At 45.6% G+C, this 21673-nt stretch overlaps 1 protein-coding gene across 1 annotated transcript in view; it reads right to left on the bottom strand.

The window, feature by feature from the left end:
* Nucleotides 1-673: 673 nt before the first annotated feature.
* SLC8A3 (solute carrier family 8 member A3) overlaps nucleotides 674-21673 on the bottom strand; it is a 121883-nt gene continuing 100883 nt past the window's right edge. Inside the window, exons 2-7 of the mRNA XM_058655231.1 lie at nucleotides 16097-16200; nucleotides 15044-15136; nucleotides 7137-7261; nucleotides 6560-6659; nucleotides 4295-4570; nucleotides 674-2393 (exon numbers count right to left, since the gene is read on the bottom strand). Of these exons, the coding sequence (XP_058511214.1) occupies nucleotides 2017-2393; nucleotides 4295-4570; nucleotides 6560-6659; nucleotides 7137-7261; nucleotides 15044-15136; nucleotides 16097-16200 (1075 nt within the window). The 3' untranslated portion in view covers nucleotides 674-2016. The remainder of the gene's footprint in view (nucleotides 2394-4294; nucleotides 4571-6559; nucleotides 6660-7136; nucleotides 7262-15043; nucleotides 15137-16096; nucleotides 16201-21673) is intronic.

The raw sequence follows: 21673 nt of genomic DNA, 5'->3' as shown, positions 1-21673 counted from the left end.
CATCTTCCATAGCTTTCCCAGGCACATTAGTAGGGTGCTGGATCAGAAGCAGAGCAGCTGGGACTCCAACCTGCACTCATATGGGATAAGCAGGTGGTGGATTAACTGGCTGTGCCGCAACTCAGGTCCATATGCTCCATCTTTCTAACATTAAAACATTCTTCCCATTAAAACATCTTGTTCTTTTGGTCCCTCTGCTTCTTGTAAGTTCGTGTTTTGACAGGTGACAATTTCATGAAGGGTTTTGCTTAGGATCTGGCATACTGGCACCTGAACGTGATGCAAGCAGACACCTTCCCCTCAGCTGCAGCTGCTTCAGGAAAAACCCAAGGTGACCCCCAGACCTTGTGCTGAAGAAACACAGAGCTGCAAGCTGTGGATAGGAGATATAAGTAGAGCTTTTATTTTTTTTTTTAAACCAACCCAACATTTCCACTGGCAACTGTCAACATAGCTTATGACACAAGCACTGTTTCTTTTTTAGTTATTTTTTTCTTAAAAAAGTGTTTAAAATTAAACAGATGTTTTCTTAATTTATTTCCCCCCTTATAAAATGTATGTATGTCGATGCAGAAAAGCTGAAGATCCGTGGGCAGTGTAGTGTCGTATGTGTGTAAATGTGTGTGTGCATGTGCTATATGAGTGTGAGTGTGTGTGTTTTAAAGCCAAGTCCTTTCAAGACCTCTTGGGCAAAGCTCTGTAGGGCATGGTAACCTCTCTTTTTATAAACCCAGGACCCCCTGGGGTTATGGCATGAGATTCCTCTTGTGGGGGCAAGGAAACACCCCACAGGTTGGATAGAGGTTCATGAAGTTTAAAATCAAGCAGGAAGATGGAAGAGATAAGGAAGTTTGGTTCCCACCTTGGGAAGATGCTTGCAAACACGACCCTGGGAGAGGTCATGTGGGTGTTTGTATCCCTTCGAGAAACACAGCCAGCTTTCTTAGAAAATGGCACATGAGGGCGTGAGGGAGCAGCCAGCCTGTCATGCTTAGAAACATGGGTGTTTCACATGGAACATTACCCCTTTTGGAAGATCTCCCTGGCTGAACACGTCTTCTCTCTTGCCTTGGAGACAACTAGAAGGCCTGTGTCCTTTCTTTTCTCGGCTGCCCTCTCTCTGTTATCATGTGCCTTCCCTATTTTTGTCCTATCTCTCCCACGGGGCGGGTATTCCTGCAGAAGAATACACATACAGACACGGAACCCAAGGAGACAGACAGAATTAGCAAGGCTTGGGCAGGGAGAAGGTTCAGTGCTGTTAGCTTTTGGCTTGATTTCCGCGCAAGCATATAGGGCTCCTTCTTACGTCCCCCTCTACGGGGGTGCACCTGCTGACATCTAGCCAGTCACCACAGTTCCCAAGGAACTCAGAGATAAAGAGGCAGGGCGGGGCAGGACCTCACCTGAGCCAGGGGACAGCTTGGGAGAGTCGGAAGGCGTGTATTTGCAAATCCGTGCCCCTCTCGGCTAGCTCAGAGCAGCAGCCCCTCCACGATGCCTTGGACACTAACATGAGAAAGACAACATGGAAGGAAATGACAAGCCACACCGGATATAGACAAAAAGCAACCACGAGAGTGATTCCAAGGACGAGAGAACTGTCAACCAGCCGCACGGCCCTGACTTATGCCCATGTCTGGTCAGCGCAGTGCCAGAATCATGATGAATGGAATGGGCTCAGTGCCCTCAAATGAATGACAGGCCAAGGGATAACCAGGTGGAAGAGGAGGCGGTGAAAGGGTGTGGGTGGGAGGATGAGGTGCAGGTGGCTCTGTTGCTGCTGTGGGCTTGTGTTTAATCAACTGCTTTGGAGAGTGGGTGCTGCCTTCCTTGGCGGAATAAGACTTGGCCCTCTTGGTGCACTGCCAGGGCTTAGGTCGGGTGGATTCCGGGGCTCAGGGCCAGCTGCTGCCTCCCCAGGGCTGCTCATCCTGGAGAGGGCACGGGTCGGGCCATGCCCTTCCCTTTGGAGAAGTTCTAGGCCTGCCCTGCCGGGAGGCCTTGCCATGTGGCTCAGAACCCCTTGATGTAGCAATAGGCCTCCAGCGTGGCGAAGAGTACGTACAGCAGCCACAGGCTCACAAAGAGCCACGTCGTGGCCAGCTTGCAGCTGCGGGGGCCCCCGAGCTCCCCGCCCAGGTGGGGCCGCCGCCGGTACAGGAGCACGCTGATGCAGACGAACGCGAAGATGGTGAAGAGGGTGACAGAGAAAGCCAGCGTGCCAGCCGACACGTGGAACTCCTGTCCCTGCATGGCCCAGTAGATGGCGGCCACGGACCAGGCCAGGCCAATGCCCAGGAAGACGTTGACGGCGTTGCTGCCCGTGACGTTGCCGATGGAAGCATCTGCGTACACGTCCTGGAGGGCGGCAGCTTTGCTGGCAAAGGTGTCTACAAAAGCACACATGGAGACGAGAAGGAGCGCTGAGAGGTGGAGGGAGAGCCACCGGTGTGCACCCCCAAACCCCCTGCCAGGCAGGGCGAAGCTCCGCCCAGGGTCGAGAAGGAAGGGCTTGGGGAAGGAAGCTACTTCCAGCTGTGCCCAGGCAAGTGCCATCAGTGCTCTGGGCTTCACCTGTCCTTCTTACTGAGTTTCTTGTCCTCTGACAGGAAGAGGGCTTGGCCATCCCATGCTATCCCCCCAGAGGGCCTGGGCATCCCCGGGAAGTTGCCTGGAGGAGGGACCTGATTGTGACCGTCACCAGGGGTCAGTGCTGAGCAATACCAATGGATTCTGCATTGGAGCAGGCTCTGGATGATTGAGAACAGAGGTCACGCTGTGGACCTCGATGCCCACGTGGGGAGTGAACCGGGGACTCAGGGAAGAGCCCCTGGATCTCTCTCGGATTAGCTTGTCCTCATTTGCTACTCTGTTGCTAATTTCTCTGATCTCCCAGAGAAAACCTCCAGCCCCTTTTAGCCTACAACCTTGCTGTTTGATCTCTGACCGGCCTGTTGCTCCATCTTCCCACATCTGTTTTTTCCACATATCTGTTCCCTTCCCTTTGATAACTCAGGTCCCTTAAGACTTGGAGGACAGACACTGCAGGGCGTTGCGTGTACAAAGACTTCCCTGAGTGCTCCGGTGCCTTTCCTACTACCCAGTGAGCTTCCAGGATGGCTGATCTTGTATTATTAATGTCCAAACCACACCACTGGTCTGTGCTAGCATTTGCAGAAACGGTTTTCTTGGAGTATGATGAAGTTACACTCCAGAAGAGTATGTTTCTTGGTATAGGAAGGGTCCCTTGCCAGTTCAACCAGCAGAATCCTGTTGGGTAAGAGTCAGCCTAACCTTCTGGGAGGAAGACGTGGTTTCTGTTTCTTTGCAGGATAACTGGGATAGCAGGAGTTTGGGGTTCATGTTATGGAAAACTCAGCCAAATTAAGTAATGACCCAGGGCAAAGGCAGACTCTCCTCTGCACCTGCCAATTACTCCTAGTATGTCAGGTCCAGCTCCTACACAACTTCTCCAGGCCCCAGACTCCAGGCCCAGATGACCGAGGTCCACTGTTTTGTTTTTGATACAGCATCTTTTCTTCATAGAACTCACCAAAGTGGTTTTCATTTTAGTACTGGGCACCCATACTCACAGTAGGGAAGGAAGCACGTTTGTCTCACCTCATGATAAGCCCAAGAAACAGCACCAATCCTGTGTCAGGCATCATAGGTGCTCAGTAAACACTTACCTACTGAATGAATCAACAAATGCCTATTCTAGTTTGACTCTTGGCATTGCCAAAGGAAAACCGACTGTGAGAGGACAGAATCTTGTGAAACTCCCTGAGTTTGTCTGGGATATGTCGCACACTTACACATGCTCTTTCCAGCAGAGGAGGGGGAGAATGCTTGCGGGAAAGTCTGTTGTGACATCTCAAGCCCCTCTGAGACCACCAAAGCAGACAGGAGGAGACAGAAACCTGTTTTCCTTGTGGCCCATTTCTGTAACATGGAGGTTAAGAAATTGGCCACTTAGGCAGGTAGCTTCACTCTCTGGTTCTCAGTTTCCTCATCTGTCATGGAGGAGCAATAACTTCCCTACTTACTGGAGTTCTGGTGCACACTGCCAGGACACTGAGCACATGTAGCACCTGCTGCATTAGAAGTATTTAAGAAACGCCAACTATCATTACTACTACTATTTGTCCAGTTGGAGTGGAGGGCATGCATTAAAGGGCAGGAGCACATCTAGAAGCTCCATTAAGGCCAGATCTAAGCTGGTGAGGAAGGCAAGGCAGAGAGGTCATTAAAACCAGGCAAGAACCTCTTTGCAAGCCCTTTTCATGCTCACCTGGCACAGAGGTGCCAAATGCCACAAACACAACAGCTGTGACTGAGTCCTTGAGACCAATGGTGCAGCCAAAGTGGGAGGCCAGGTCCCCAATGATGGCGGTCAGCATGCCGATGATGAGGATGGAGACGACGAAGCAAGCCCATCCGTTGCAGTACTCCGTGGGGGGCACGCAGGCAAACAGCACCTTCCAGAAGACTGTCAGGAAGTGCATGACATAGTCAAAGCAGGAGGGTAGTCTCTCCTCCCCAGATTCGTCATCATCATCATCCCCTGCTGCAGACAAAACAGACACGCCCAGAAGGGCAGAGAGGTCACTCAGGAAAAGGTCAAATCCAACCTTCACGGCAGGCATCCCTTTGTGTTCTGTATAGCCCATCAGGGCCATGATGTCTGCACCAGCAAAGAGCTAAAACAAGGAAACACTGTGGCCACTATGATTATAGACAGCCCAGTCACTGGTCAGTGTGGATTCAGAGTGCTAAAGGAGAATGGACCAGAGCAGGCAGAAAGAGGAGAAGCAGAAGAAGGAGAAGGAGAAGAAGGATAAGGGGAGAGAGAGAGAGAGACTAGAACGCAGAGCAGGAGGATAGGAGGATATGACATGTTGGAGAGAAGAGAATGGAGTCAGCTGCATAGGCAAAAAAAATCAGCTGTGTGTGCCCCTCTTTTCACTGGGCCTTTTCCTCAATTTTCTGGTCTGATTGCTGAGACAACTGTCATAATTCTGGCTATGAGCCATTCCCAGGGGGACAGCTGTCACTCTCGATCATGGAGGTATACCAGAGGGCTGGTGCTAGCCTGCAGACATCCCACAGGACAGAGCAGGGAGTGATGCTCGTTGTCCTTGCCACACCAGGTGGGCAGGGTTGCCCCTTCAGCCATCAGGTGGAAGAGGATGCACTGACACAGGGCAGCCTCTGTCATGTTTGTGCAGAACTGGAAGGAGCTGGGCTTTGAAAGAGTCAGGTCACTTGGATTCTAACTCCAGCTTTGTTGTGAAGAAAATCTGCACCCTGGAGTGCACCACCTCTTGTTTCTGAACCACAGGTCCTTCCCTCTGTGGCCTACCTTCTGCTTAGTGTCTCGTCAGGGGTGCAACCAGGTCATCAGAGTGGAATGAGAAAGATCGATCTAAGAAGTGGGGCAGCAGCGGTGCCAACAAACCTCCCCCGCTGGCTGTGCTTGCACTCTGGCTCTGGGGCCTTGGGGACGTGACCCTGTGGGTTGCTATGACAACGAAGCCTCATTGAAAAAAAAAAAAGACAAGGCCAGTAGTGCTTGGCAGTGCAGAGGGCTCCTTGGTACTGACGGCCAACAGAGCTGGTGCTTGGAGAACTTTTCTACTCTCACTCCAAACCCATCTTTAGGCCTCAGGGACTCCCAGATGTGCTGTGGGGACCCCTTAAGGGACCTGTCAGCAAATTCCAAAGGGGAAATCCAGAATTATCCAGGGTGGAGGTTTGTCTGAGAGTCAATGTAAAGCACTTTATAAATGCCTGGCCATCTCATCCTTAAATCAGAGTGGTTCCCCACTTGACAGTAAAAGGAGGGCCAGGGTAATGACAGGAGGGAATGAGGGAAACTAGAATTCATAGAGCTGTCTCTTGTAACCAATCCCACACCTTTCTGCATTCCCCAGAAATAGTATCCTTTTGGGATGAAGAGCCTGAGGTCGGAGAAGGCACTTGTCCTCATTCACCCAGCAGGAGCAGGATTTTAAGCCAGAGACAGCCACAGTCGTCTTGTTATTCTATGGTTCTTCTCAAAGTGACCCAATGAAGCAGGCATATATCTGGGACTTGAGCCAGGAAGATTGGATGCACAGACTTCCAGGAATGGGCAGGTTCTTCCTTCTTAAGGGCTATCTGCTTCTCCCAGTCAGGTCACATTGAGGCCTCCACCCTCCTTGAAGAAAGGTTATTTACTTGTTTATTTATTTGAAAGGTAGAGTGGCAAAAAGGAAAAGAAAAATAGAACTTACATCTACTGGTTCACCCTCCCTGCCCGTACCCTCCCCACCACCGCCAAATGCCTACAACAACAAAGGCGAGACCAGGAAAGGCCAAGAGCCAGGAATCCCACCTGGGTCTCCCTTGTGAGTTGTCAGTAACCCAAGCACTGAGACCATCATCTGCCACCTCCCAAGTGCATTGCCAGGAAGCTGAATTGAAAGTGCAGAGTAGCAGGTTTTGGGACGCAGGTTTTATCAGTAGTGGCTTAACCCACTGTTCCACAAGGCCCACTCCTTGAGGCCCTTCTTACCTGCACTGACGGTGATAGCCTCCATGAACTGATCCCGCCAGGAATGGGTTCCCACAACCAAGGCCAAGTTTGTCTTCCTGATCAATTTATCCACTGTAGTCTGTCAGGGAGAGGAAAACTGGGAACCATGAGTTTAGAATGCTTGGAACCAGTCAGGAGATGCCATGTATTCAAGGGAATTCTAGAATCATGCATGGAATAGTCTTAGGTGGTATCTTCAGGGACAACCCTGTTCCCAATTTCTTTGGTATGACTTTACTTTGGATGTTTAGACTAATACAGTAGAGAGTAATGATAAGATGTCAGTAAACTTTGTTCTGTAGTAGCAAGGTTTAGTAATACAACTAAGCAATATTGATGACTCTTTTTATTTCCAGCCCACTTATCCAACATTCTATTGTATTTCCTTACAATATGCCTAGCAAACAAATAGCTAACATGGTTATAAATTGGGAAACCGAGTTTTGGGGTAGGTAAGTGATTTGTTCAGTTTTAGTTTTACATATTCCTTGGTGAAACTCCAGATCTTCTGCCTCCCACCCTAATTAATCTAGTATTAACATCACTGATGCCTGACCTTGAACTCATAGGATTCTTCAATGATGACCTCTAGTTTAGGGTGTTCACCCAACACTGGCTTTCCCATCTCTGCTATCCTCTTGGCCTCCTCTTCTTCCATAGTCAGCTTCCTGTCTGTCACCTCTGGGGGGGAAAAAAAACAGATGCATTTTAACACCTTTTCTATTCCCTTGGGAGTTCTATACCTCAGGACATTAGGCATGGGCAGTGTGTATTAAACAAATAACTTTTGAGAATGAAGATTTTATGCATTTTTAGTGTCTCCTCCTATGAAGTGTCAGGCTAGTTTATGACCAGACCATTTCATGAAGATTTCCTGCTGGCCTGGGGGTAAGCTTTATTCCTTGTTTTATACCTGAGTGGCTAACCTATTCTAAAGACATTCCAGGAAGTAGTACCAAGTGAAGATCCCCAGTCATTCAGTGGGATGCTAGGGAACTGGGGCTAAAAACCAAACCAAACCAAAACAAAATAAAACAGTACTGACTTTAACTATTTTAAACTTTTGGTCCTATTTGTTCAACTCCTTTAATGCAAGTGTTCTGGGAGGTCTAGAAGCACATATATCCAAAGGGAATGTCTACTGGTTCACATTAACATCTGTTTCTAACACGTTGGCACTATCTTCTCTCCAAGCAGAGATAGGGGATGTTTCAAGGAATAATGACATTTCATACAAGTGAATATGAGCCTCACAATCAGAAACCTGGAAGAGTTCTCAAAAATATTTCATGTGCTCCAATGAAAAATTCCCAAATTTTCTATATGAGCCAGGCACATTTCTTCTGGAACACAAATATGTATCCAAGAAATTTTTTAAGCAGGTTTCTTCCTTTATTTGAGACCTTCTCTGTGTCCCTTGGCATCTTGACTCATTTACCAAGGGTTGGTTCTCATGTTGAGCAGTTGGAAATTCTTTCTGCTTCAGCTGGTGAGTCCATTTTAACACCACTTCACCACGAAGACATGTTTTCTGGATTAGAGTGAAATAGAGATTGAATCTTTTTATTCCCCTTTGATTAGAAAATTGCTCTTGGCAGCCTGTTTCTTTCAGAGCTCATTTAAACATCTTCCCATCCAAGTCCACATCCTCACATGCAATTAATTCTTTTATTCGGCTCCTTAATTACTTTCATTCCATACAGTAAGCCTCCCAGGGGAATCCTCTAGTCCTCAGATAATCTCAAGGACAAAATGGGTCAGAGGCCAAGAAGTTCTTTTCTCTCCAGCTGGAGAACTGGTGAAGTGAGAGAAGGCATAAGACTCAAGCTTTTGACGTTGCAAGGAAAGCAATTCAATGAAAAAACTAGAAGATAATGGTATATGTTACCAAGCAGGCTTATTCTTCATAGAAGGATCACCCAGTTGACCTCAACACAGATGTTATGTGAATGTTTGAAGTATTCCTGAGCTGGTTGTTTAACTCAATGTCTTGGCACCAAATACAGAAGCAATCTTAAAATGCTTGGGAGCTGTCCATGGTGCTGTCCTCTTTCCTGTGCTGGTTGCCATTTTTGGAAACTATTTCTCAAGGATTTTTGCCCTTCTGTGCATTTCCAAACAGTAGCCTTTAGTAGCCTGTATTCATGATAAACAAAATCTGGAAGCAAATATGGATGTATCCAGGGTTCTGAGTCCAACTAGAAACCAGACTGCAAGCCATCCTGGGAAAGTCCCATAGAAAAAGCACATGGATCTCTTAAAAGAATTGCACCCTCTCATTTTACCTGTCTTGGAAGTGTCAATATTATTTCACTCCCCTCTTAATTCCCCCATGTCATAGTTTACATGTGCCACAAGCACTTTACCAATTTAATGAGCTCTCCTGTGACATAAAAATGTACCTGTCTAATCCCTTATCCAGCTATCAATATAGCACTATATCCATCTGGCAGGATATTGATCTGCCTAGTGACCTGTTCACCTCTGTGGTGACAGTTGGTTTTTCTGATTTTCTACAAAAATCTCTTTGACAAACAACCAATCCTCTTATCTTTGGGGTCTCCCATGACCTCACAGAGGCACTCTGCATGTTTCTGCTAACTGATTGACTCATGTACCTTAAAATCAACTCTGATTTATTGTCTTGGTTTGCAAACCATTCCTGCCTTTGTCCCTTTTTGCCACACACATGGCTTTAAAATAAAATCCAGCTAATTTTTGGAGAGAATAATACGTCTTGAACTTAAAATAAACCACAGTAATTCTGAACATTTGTTTATGTGACTCCTCAGAATTTCAAGTAAAGAGAGTAAATAACAGGCAATCTTGATGTTAAGATGGAAGAAACATGTTCTCAGCTCTAGGAATAGGAAGTAAGGGAGAGGACAGAGTATGAATGGGATAGAAGGCTGAATAAATGTTGGAAGAACAAAGAGCATGCCAGGCCAGACAAGAATAGTTTCCCGTGAATGTTTTTTGCAGATATCATCAGAAAGAAATGGATAATGCTCACTCCAAGGGCCCTAACTTGGTGGGGTATCTCAGAATGAACATATTTACTCTTCTCTTGTCCCCAGCAGGCATTGTTAATTATGTTTGTCTGCTCATCCAGGAAAACTAGAGGAATGATTTGAGGTTTCCAGTGGATTTAAAAGCCTAATCAAAGACTCTTAAATGAAAGACTTACAGATTGAAAGATCTAGGAACAAGTACTGTTCCTCCACATCCATTTTAGCTTCTACCGGGATTTGCAAATATATTAAAAAGCCTAAAGAAGAATAAATTAAATCACAGTCTTCATTGTGTGTAGATATGTGTGTGAGATGGAGGTAGCAGTTGGAGCAAAAATTACTAAGTAACAGCTCAGGCAAGAGGACAAGTAAAGTGAAGAAGAAAGGCTATGTAATGAAATAAAGACCCTGGGAGAAGAATGAAGCATAGAGGGCTGGAGGTAGCTTGATCCTGCTGATATAAAAAGGAAGATGAAATAAATGAACAGTAAGAGTTGTCTACATTTCTTTTTAAGGCCTCCAGGAAGCAAATGCGCCCCCCACGCCCCACTCATCAACCCTTCTGAGGTTCACAGAGGAGACAACAGAAGAGCCTGAATACAATGTTTTGCCTCTTAAGGGATCTTAACTTTTTTCTACATTTCAAGAGTTATAAAGTATGTTGAAATTGTCTTGTGTAGCCCACTCCACCAACATCAAGAGTTATAGTTTTACCATATGTGCTGGGCATGCTTTCCTAACTGCACACACAGCTGGATACCATGTACAATTGGTTTCCACCCATGGAAGTATGCTCTCAAAGTAAGTGTATATTCTACACTGGACCTAGATATCCATGAGGCTTTCTCTAGAATGAATCCTATGCAATATTTAGTTCCAGCCAGAACATTGCCTCCAGTTCCCGTAGCATTCTAATTCTTCTTCTTGGCCATAGAACATATGCTTTTAAAGGCCAATGAAAAATAATTCAAAATTATAACTATTTCAGTCTTAGCTGTGAGAAGGGATAGATCTCCCAGGTCTATCCAGATTCTTTGAAAAATGCTTTTTGTGTTTTCACAGTTCTCAAATTATTTTCTCCTAGACCACTCAGGGTTAAAACATTTTCTTTCAATTTCTATCACAATATTATTAGGAGAATACAGTTCTGACTGACCTTCTTGGCTTCAACAACAGGTGATGGCAGGTGAGCTATGATGTAGGAGAAGTCTACAATCCACCATCTCCTTGGAAAATTTCACTTCTCTTTCTGATCTCAGAAAGGATCAGCTATGCCTTTGTAACCACATTCACCAACAGAAATTATATTCAAGGAATTGCCCAATTCTGCATCATTACTTCATGTGGAGAAGTAAACTCTTACTTGTTGGAAGAGCATGCTAAATTAGCTTGAGCCTGAAATTCCTAACAAATAAAGGACAGCGGCCTTAAGCCAATCAATGGGATTGGCAAGAACTGAAAAAGAGGAGGAAGGCACCTCTTACCTGAAGATAACAGGAGTGCTGCTTGCAAATGGATATCAGAAAAAAAAAAAAAAGGAAAAGAGAGAAAAGAAGAGAGCATTAAGGTCCAATCTTGACACATCCTCACTGTGGCTGCTGGCAGTGAGAGGAAACCAGTGAGCTCAGCAGATGAAGCTCAGCCGCCACATGCAAAAGAGCAGCGTTGGAAGCGTGCGTAGCAGCAGCAGCAAGAGGCATGGCAGCTGAAGAGGCTGGCAGGCACCAAAGCCTGCAGTTACGAGTTTACCCTGTGTCTTCCCTGTAACCTGAGGGTTAAGGGTGGAGGAACAAGGATTGGGGGAATCAAGTGGATGAGGCCAAAAGCAAGTTGTTTACTTGTGATCTGTAGTTGGTAACCCTGCTAGAGCAGCTGGTTTATCATGGCAAATATCACCATGGAGCTTCCATGGGAACTTGGGTAATGGGTTGCAATGTGCAAGACTGGGACAGTGCTCAGTTCTGTGCTTTCTATCATTGACCTCATAGTCAGATCTTGCTCATGGGCAATAGTGCCCACAAGGCTTTCATGGCCACTAATGCCTTCCTGGCTACCATGCTGGCTAGAACTTGAATTCTCTGTAAAAGAAAAGTTTAGTGACATATAATTCCTGCAGAATATTTTATCTGAATTGTTGGCATCTTCTGGAGTTTAGGGCCAAGAACTTTTACCATTTTTGTGTCACCTGAGTCTAACATAGTCCTCATGCTTACTAGCACACAATAAATATTTGTTCTTCAATGTTTATTTTGGAAACTGCCTTTCCAAAGAACCTATGGTGCTGCATTTCTGAATAATGGTCTTTTTGTTCCAGAAAAGATAAGCTAAGTTAGAATCCAGATATTACAGAACAAAAAAGTTGTCATATTAAGATCTGTACGTAGGATGAAGATTAAAAATGTAAGACTCCTAAATGGAATTGGAAATTGAGCCAGACACACTCAACACAGGTTGTCCTGAGTGTGTACTTCAGTTAAACTCTCCTAGAATTCAAGGTCTAAATATAAAAGCAAAAATTATTATGACATACTACCTTTTCATCTGAAGGATATCTTGGTACAGTCCCTCATTTCTTGGCTCTTGTCAGATTAAGATCTATAAACACCCTTCTATGCACTCCCAGTGCAGGTGGTGACTGACTGAGATTGATGAGGAAGATGTGTGTGCGTGTGTATAGGGTGTGTGAGTTGTTTCTTCTAAGACTCTCTAGGAATGCAACTCAGGCCTGCGGTCCATCATTCCATATCCACAGCCATTGAAGTCACATGTAGACCTGGAATCCATGTGGAAGAGTAAGCACAAAACAGTTGACTTTTTCTGATGTTTCTCATCAAAAAATTCCAAGAAAGATAATAAGTCCAACAATCTCCTCACTACATTGAAACAGATAGATAGATGATAGACAGGTAAACATAAAGACAGCTTGTTTCTTCTGGTCCTTTTATGGGCTACATGAAAGAGCCCAGAGTTTTGGCCCTCAAGTTCTGGTGGGGATCAGAGGCTCCTAGGCAGACCAGATAAGGTCTGTATCAAGGCACCTAGGCAGATCAGATAAGGATGTCTTTTACCAAAAGGTGCCTGATAGTCTGGTTTTCACTCAGAGGTTCCTCGCAATGCCTGGATCATCCCTGAAGCAGTGAGAGATCCTGAAAGTAGCTGGCGTAGTATCATTCTCTGGTCATTGCATCCGTGAATCCAAGTCTCCCCCCTCAGCCATTGTAGATGGATCAGCAACTTCCAGGCAGCCCAACTCTAAGTGATGTGATAGCTTGAGGGGTTTCTTCTGCTGCTTCTTTGAATATTTGAAGCTGCACCTTCTGCTGTATTGGTCCTCAGGGCCAGGTGAGAATCTTTTATCCCTTCTCAGACACTCCAGAGGTGAGTACAAATGAACGTAGTTCTTGTTAGTCAGCAAACATCTGGGCAGCATGTCCAGGTAAGCACATGGAGGTAGCAAGAAGAGAAACAACCAGGCCCCATTTTGGGGATGAGATTTTCCTGTCTCATTTGAGAGTCTTTCAGTGTTCAGCTCCATCTCCAGAAGCCTTGGATAAATTGCTCAATGTTGTTCTCAGAAGTTTGTGTCTCAATTTCAGGCCAACTGGGTTGCCCTTTCATCCCTCCAGTATTCCCTTCCCTGGCTTATTTGGAGTTCTTAAGCTCACCTCTGAAGTCTGCACTGTTTGCCAAGAATATAATCTCCTATTTCAAGTCTTTTTTTTTTTTTTCCTTCTTCCAATGCAATCGTCATTTCACCATGCAGAGTTTATGTCACTTTGACTTCCCAAGACTCTCCCAGGCAGCAGAGATAATGAAAGGTAATTTCCGCTGTACCATCTCTTACTCAGAGAACAGCAGGGCATTCTGGAAATCTGGAAAAGCTATTCATTTGCTTTTGAGTCTAGACAATCTGGTTTGACACCCAAATCTGGAAAGAACTGAAGAAGGTGAAAATTAACCTTCCGGAAACAGAACAGGAGGCTGTGACATTGAGAAATTTATTGGCACCTTCCATCCTAGTATCTTGGTCACTGGGAAGAGCTGGGTGCATACCAGAGAGCTTATTGGAATCTTTGTCTTCTCTCCTCTACTTACCTTGCCTTCTCAAAATAAGGCTTCACCAAGGCATGCTGATACTTCCTTGGACAAAGAATAAAATCAATAAAGCAGTATATCCTCAAATGGGGAGTGACTGTAGACATTTCATCTCATTAGGCCTCTTCAAAAGCACCCGTCTTTATCTCTGTCCCTCAGCTGCTGGTAGAAGACATTATGGAAGGCACAAGAGTCTCCTTACTGGTGGAACAAAGGTATGGATGAGGATGACTGCTTGGCAGAGCAGTTAGATGTCACTTGGGACGACCAAATCCTACTTCAGAGTGCCTGGATTTGAGTTCAGTCTTCATTTCCAACTCCAACTTCCGGCAACCTATGTTGAGGATCTGAATTGAGTTCCTGTCTCCTGGCTTTGGTCTGTCCTTTTCACACCAACTCCTGGCATTTGGGTCATAAACCAGTGAATCAGAGACCTCTGTTGGTGTCCCTGTTTCTCTATGACTTCAAAAATAAGTAAATGTTTGAAATAAAGGCATGGGTGCTTTCCTTCCAGCTGCCCTACTTGTGCTACTTGCATTAGCACCTGAGTAGCTGGAACTGTGAGAACTGATGAAGCTGCTCTACAATGGCCTTGGAGAGTTTCTGCTTCTTAGCAATCATGGAGTTAATCCACAATGAATGTGGAAATGAAGTAGAGCAAGTGCTGAGACACCTTCTGAGAATATTCTTGGCGACAAGACCTGGAAGATTGGCAGGAAGACAATGGAGGAAATGGAGACTTTCTTTGGCAGGCAGACTGATGGCAGGAGAGAGAGCACTGGAGGAAGGAGAGGACTTCTGCCTCCAGGTATGTCCAAGCCACTATGGGCAGAGAACAGGCCAGCTCTGCAGAGTGGCCCAGCAGACAGAGATAGCCAAGTGGTCAGGTGGATCTGTGAAGAAGGCCCATAAAAGAGCCCTTTGGAGCATTGTTGCTGAATTCCTTCCATGTGGCTTTGAGTGACAGGCTTTTTGCTGCTCCTTGTCACATGACCAGAAAGTAGTTACAGGATGACCATTGTTTTGGGACCAATAGGTGAATTTCACCACCCCAGTCTCTCTAAGACTCTCATCACATTCTGTGAATGTCCTTCTCTTGGTATTTCTCAGGAGCACTCTTTCTCCACCCCACATCTATACACCACAGTGACCCCTGCAACATTTCCAATGTAAGGGTTTCTGATCATTTTCTTTAAGGAAAGAAATCCTTCCTTACATGTGCTCTGGCTGCAGCATGGTCAGCCTCTCAGGGACAACCAATGGCAGGTAATCTGAGGTGTGTGTCTCAGTGAAAGGAGGTGAAGCTGTTCTCTAGTGTGGGATAAGGGTGATTGTGGGGTCTGGGTGACATGCTCACTTGTAGATGTCAAGCAAAAGCAGGTGTCCTTGAACCGTCCAGCGCCTGTCTCTCGGGTGTCAGCACCAACTACACCATTTAAAGTTCTTTCTCCTGTTGGAAAACCCACAAGTCAACGTGTCAGCATGCACACTGTTTTTCCTTTTCCAGGGCTCACTGGCTAGGGGAATTACCATGCCTACGGTTACTTCTTCCCATTGCAGACTCAGTTTTCTGCTTTAGAGGCTGCATGATCCTAAGGCACTCTACTCTGGGCTAGGGACAGAGGAAGAGTGGGAGTATTTAGGGTAAGGGAGATGTAAGGCAAGGGTAATTCAGGATTCCAGACTGCACGGCTACCCCAGAATCCAGCTGCCTCATTGTCTCTGACAACTGCTATATCTCTGCATGTCAGTCTACCCAATTGTGAAATACTCATGTAATGCACTTACCTCCACAAAGGGCAGAGGGACCTGCAGGCTGCCCTGCAGGAGAATAACCTGCTAAGCATTCAGTGGAGGATAGGGAATACAGCAGATGACTGGCAAAGCATCATCCAGTCCCCAACCCCAACACCCCCACCTTCAATCCAGGCCACAGGGCACAGGGTGGCAGGGCAGGAAGGCAAGACAGGGCACAGACATGCACAACATCTCATTCCTTTTGTTTTCTTATCCTCTCCACCCACCAAGGAGTTTTCACATTTATAAGTGACAGTATAAGGGTGGGGTGCTAGGGTGGGGGTGCAGAAGACAGTAGTGGTGAGGACATAGGATAACTACAGCAAAACATGAAAGTAACTCATGAGGGCGATAAGGAATTTAGGCTGCAGTGCTGCCTGGAAGGCGGGAAAGGAGGAATTTAGAAATAAACTGAAGTTCAAAAGGCAGAGATGATACCGAAACAGGGTGAGAGCAAGAATACAGGAAGGAAAAGACCCAAAATATCTGTTGGTCAGGAGAAAGCAGAAGGGAAGAAAAGGGGGAAGAGCGAGAGGTAGTGGCTTTTTTTTTCCTTCCGGTTTGTTTAAATTGCTTGCTTTTCTTTTTGTTTGGTTTTTAAAGAATCTCACACCTGATATTCCACGTTCCATCCATTTCGGTTCACCAAGGGCAATGAAGAAATTCTCTTGCCTTTCGTATTCCTCCTCATCTACTATTTTAACCCTTATGGTCTTCCTGTAGGGACAACAAAAGAGAGAGTATGTCGAGTGGGTCGGTAGATTGCTCATTTACCTGGAGCACAGCCTTTCAAATCATTCCCCATCGTTCTTGGCACATGCAGCCTGGTCCCGCCATGGAGGCTGTTGATAGGGTAATGGTGGATTACGCTGTTCTGGTGTAAAAAAAATGGGCTTAGCTTTTCTTGTCTCCTTGGTCATAGTTGTTCTTATGGCAATAGGGGTAGGAATCCAAGAGGCAGGGAAATGTGGGCAAAGAAAGGGCGTTGGAATGGCCAGGAAGGAAATGGGAAGACTGGAGGGAAGGAGGAAGGTGATGGTGGGGAGGAGGAGTTGGTTTAGATCCTGCTGAAGGTTAGGAGGAAGTGAGCTGGAAAGCACATTCCATCAGGTGTCACATGGTAGCAGTGGCATTTTTTTGGGCAATAGATAGACCAGCTCTCTATTGGGAATCACCCAGGTTCCTTCCATAACAGGAAACTGAGCAGCAAAACCCAGGGCTTGTGTCCCTTATTTTTTATGTGAGTGTCATAACTAAAAATGTCAAAATGTTTATGAAGAAAAGATACCAGAGTTACAGAGTGAGAGAGAGGGGAAAAGAAAAGAGATGGCATCATCTTTCTCATTGTTTATTTCATAGGGAGTGTCAGTAGTGGGAACCAATATAAAATACAAGTATGTGTGAGAGTGTTTGAAAAAGTTCATGGAACAGGGAGTTTAAAGATATGTTTACTTTGGTGCAAAAGTTATTATGAAAATTCATACATAGTATTTTCCCCTGCCATGTGCATTTTTGATGAACTTCTGGGCAATCCCTTGTATGCATGGATTTCAAAATCTGGGGTAAACTTATTTTTACTGCATTTTCCACCAACTTTTTCAAACGCACTACTAACCACACCATGATATAGGATAGGACTATCCTTTACCATTTACACATGAGGTACTCTTGGGAAAAAATGTAGAGAAAATCATGCAGGTCATCAAGTTCTGAATCATCTTTGGATTTATATCATGGGGGGGGGTTGGTATTCCAGAGGCTGGTTTCCTAAATGCTGAGAACCATGAGTGTAGGCCACAAGCTGTTGAAGGTTTCTGCTCAGTTCTGGATGTCTCAAAGCACAGGTGTTTTACAGCTAAGCCACCCTGCCAATCAAAAGACTACCCGGAGAGCATGACTTGTCTTCAAAGACTGGCTCACGGCTGGCCCAGGCCCACTGCCATGTGGACAGGCTGCTGGGTAGGCCTGGCTTGCCTGGCTCTTCCTGGAACCACAGTGGTATCCATGGTCCTAGGAACAGTCTGGGATTATTTTCTGTTTCCTATTTGCCTAATTGCCTACAATGTTAATGGTTTCAAAAATAACAAGGAGGTGCTGATGGCCAGCAGCCTGAATGTGCTCTCAGCAGACCCTTAAAGGTTTTATGTTTTGAAGATGCACTTGGATTTTCTACCCATAGAACAACAGATTGATTAGAGGTAGTTTGCAGGGCTCAGGACTCTGTGTATTTTGCAAGTCCATTTTGGGGTTATCTTTCAGATACTTTATTGGCATCTTTCACACCGCTCAGTGGATCAAAGACCATTGCTCTAGGGGAAATTTGGGGACTTTCTCTCTGGGCCCTATACAGAGGATCTTGAGGGTGGCTACAAATGATGAACCTGTTTTTTTGCCGATAAAGACCCCACTGTGGGTGAGCTGAGCATTCATGGGCCTGGCCTGGAGGGGCAGGATAGGGAAGGGGCATGGTCCCAGAGGATTTCCTGATATGACAACTAGATGCTAGGGGGTATTTGGGGTCATGTAAGGTGAAAGTTAAAACATTGTTCCTTCCAGTCTGAGAAGTCCCACAGACTCTTGGTGGAACTTCCACTCATATCAGAACCCCCATTACCACTATTTTAACTCCCTGCCTCTACACCTACATGCTGTTAATAAGGATGGCAGAGTTAAGATCTGCAACTCAAACCTGTGCTCTGAGCATTTTCGTGGTCAGAGCAAGAAACCAGCTTTGACATTCAGGGTGTGACCGATAAGATGGCACCTCAACAGACTTGCTTTGGAGAGTGGGAAAAACCATCATGCAATTACACTTCCTGGACTACAAACTCAGTGTTGAATGTAACTGCCACGTGGACACTGATGGGAATCCATGCCAAGGGTGTGTTTCCCACTGCTGTCCTCCTGCCTGGTACTGTGCTAATTAGTTATCTTCTTCCTGTGCACTAAGCCATTCAGGAGAAATGACAGCCTCAAACACAACAGTCCTAGGAATCTAGGTTTATCTCTGTTTCTCTCTCTCTCTCTCTCTCTCTCTCTCTCTCTCTCTCTGTGTGTGTGTGTGTGTGCCCCCCCTCCCCAGCACCACCCTCACTCCTCATACTCATTTTCTCATCCCAGAAAAAATAACCATTAGTCTCCAACATCCTTATTGTGCATACCATGTGACAGGCTGGTAGGTGTTAGGATTGAGCTGGGAGCATAGAGGAGAGGAAGAAGTGAAAAGATAGCAAGCGAGAAAAAAGGGATTGTGAATCAGAGAGGTAAAAGACAAGAGGAGAAGGAGACACACAGATTGGAGAGAGGAAGAAAGAGAAGAATGTTAATGTTAGTGTGGAGGACAGGGTACTACACCTTTCTGAAAACTCATATCCACCATGCGGGGGCCCAGCATCTCAATGAAGTAATTCTTGTTTTTCTCATACGCCTCACCATCAATTACCTTGATGTGAATTGTTTTGCTGTGGATGGAAAAAGAAGTATCATAAGCAATGAACAGAGAGGGGGATGAGCCAGCAGAAGACACAGGAAGAACAGGAAATAGCAAAGAGATCCAGAAAGGTTCAAGTTATCCCAATACCACCTAGGCCCTGGAGGTGAGGGGCTATCCCGGGCCCTCCCACCTCGCTGGGCTCCTCTGGGCTTCGTATGGCTTCGTGGTGTGTTCGCACTTGAATACTGGAAAGAAAACTCAGATTTCATGGTCCAAAGCTCCATGATTTCTCACTATGGATTGCTGTGTGACCTTGGACAAATGCTTTCACTGATGTACAAATGAGACAAATAACGCTTCTATCATCTCAGGACAATTGTAAGAGCAATGGCAAAATAATAACACAATCATTTCCCCTTGTCTGCTGGGGCTATGTTCTAAGATTCCCAATGGATGCTTAAAACCCCTGATAATACTGAATCCTATTACTACACTTAACATTTTTTATTTTTTTTCACGTGTACATCCAAGAGTACTTGAAAAATTCATGAGAACAGGCTTATTTTGGTGCAACAACTTTACAAATCTATGCATAGTTTTTATTTAAAGATTTATCTTTTTTTATTTGAAAGGCAGATTGATAAACAGGAGACAGAAAGATCTTCCATCTGCTAGTTCACTCCCCAGATGGCCACAACAGTAGAAATTGAGTCAATTTGAAGCCAGGAGCTTCTTCTTCCAGATCTCCCACGTGGGGGCAAGAGGCCAAGAATTTGAGCCAGCGTCTGCTGCATTCCCACGCCATAACCAGGGAGCTGGATGGGCAATGGATCAGCTGGAACACAAACTGGCACCCATATGGAACGTCGGTGCTGCAAGGTGGAGGACTAGCTTGTTGAGCCTCCATGCTGCCCCTCCCCCAACCCCAACTACAGAAATCTAGGCATAGTTTTTTTCATGAACTTTTGGAAGACTCTTCCCATGGTCTGGATTTTGAAACTCTTTTTGCACCAAAATAAACTGGTTTGTAAATTCCACTTCTCGTGACCTTTTGGAAATACTCTCATATGTATCTATGACAAGGATTAATTTATAAATTAGGCATAGTAAGAGATTAATAGCAATAACTACTAATAATATAGACTAGTTATCACAATATTCTGTAATGAAAATTTTGAAGACTTAGGAAATGCATTTCCGTAATTTTCCATGCCATGCCTTTGGAATGAGGCTGGCTGTAGGTAGCAAACCACAGAAAATGAAATAAAGAACAAAGACCACTGTTTGCTTGTACAGGCTTGGGCATTTAATCCTCTCAAAATGCATAGCTTTCTTATCCCTCCTGCTTTAGGGACAAGGCAGGGGTGTTTGTCTTTTTGAAATCAGTGGACATTGACCCACAAGTTTTATTTTACAGCAAGGAAGGGGCACACCGGCCTTACCAGTGTGAATCTTACCAACATTTTTCTTTTTCAGTATAGCAGCGATTTTGCCAGGGAGCCAGGATGGCTGTTTGATCCATGTTGCACATTCTGCTAATTTACAACAGACCTCAAAATCCAAAGAAGCTTGCGCAGCCACGTAGACCCAGTAGCTAGACTCACTAGTGCTAGGCACTCAATTACACTTAGTTTCTAAGCCTTAACAAGAACCTCAGGACTAGCAATACATGCTGAGCTATATGGTTAATGTAAACATTAAAACACTTTTAGTGTTTCTTTCTTTTAAAAAATGTTTCTGGGGGTCTGGTACAATAGCCTAGCAGCTAAAGTCCTTGCTTTGAACACACCGGGATCTCATAGGCACATCAGTTCTAATCCTGACGGCCCCGCTTCCCGTCCAGCTCCCTGCTTATGGCCTGGGAAAGCAGGAGAGGATGGCTCAAAACCTTGGGACTCTGCACCTGCATGGAAGACCTGGAAGAAGCTCATGGCTCCTGGCTTTGGAAAGCCAGCTCTGGCCGTTTCAGTCACTTGGTGAGTGAACCATCAGGCAGAAGACCTTCCTCTCTGTCTCTCCTCCTCTCTGTATATCTGACTTAAAAATTAAAAAAGAAATATATCTTAAAAAAAATGCTACTGGGCCTGGTGTGATGGCTCAGTGACTAAATCCTTGCCTTGCAACTGTTGGAATTCCATATGGGTGCCAGTTCATGTCTCAGCTGCTCCACTTCCCATCCAGTTCCCTGCTGATGGCCTGGAGACAGAAAGCAATAAAGAAATAGCACAATTCCATGGGACCCTAAACTCATGTAGGACACCTGGAAGAAGCTCCTTGGCTTCGAAACAGTCCAGCTCCAGCCACTGTGGCCACTTGGGATGTAAACCAGAGGACAGAAGATCTTCCACTGCTTGCCTGGACTTCCTCAAGTCACCACTAGAGCTTTGAGACTTCACAGAGCCTCTGTTGTCCATACAGCTGATGCTGCAGAGTCAAACCTGGGTCTTCAGCTCCTGACATGAACGCAACAGCAGTGACTAATGGGCTGCACTGTCTGGCACTCCACTATTCACATCAACAGACTCCAAACCTTTATCACTTGCCACATTCACCTGGTCACTGAGAAATCTGGCTCATTACCATGGAGAGCAAGACTATATATCACCTCTGAGAGGACACACTTGCCTCAGTATTCCATCTGCAAGGTAATGGAGACCCTGATCTGGGTTGGGATTGCATCTCTACCTCTCATGAGCTGGGAGCTGATGGGCAACCTGCTAACACTTGGCGAGTTCATGTGTAAAGCGGATTAAGAGT

This window comes from Ochotona princeps, chromosome 26 (assembly GCF_030435755.1).
Source record: "Ochotona princeps isolate mOchPri1 chromosome 26, mOchPri1.hap1, whole genome shotgun sequence".
Taxonomy (NCBI): Eukaryota; Metazoa; Chordata; class Mammalia; order Lagomorpha; family Ochotonidae; genus Ochotona; species Ochotona princeps.
This window is presented reverse-complemented; position numbering and strand designations above follow the sequence as displayed.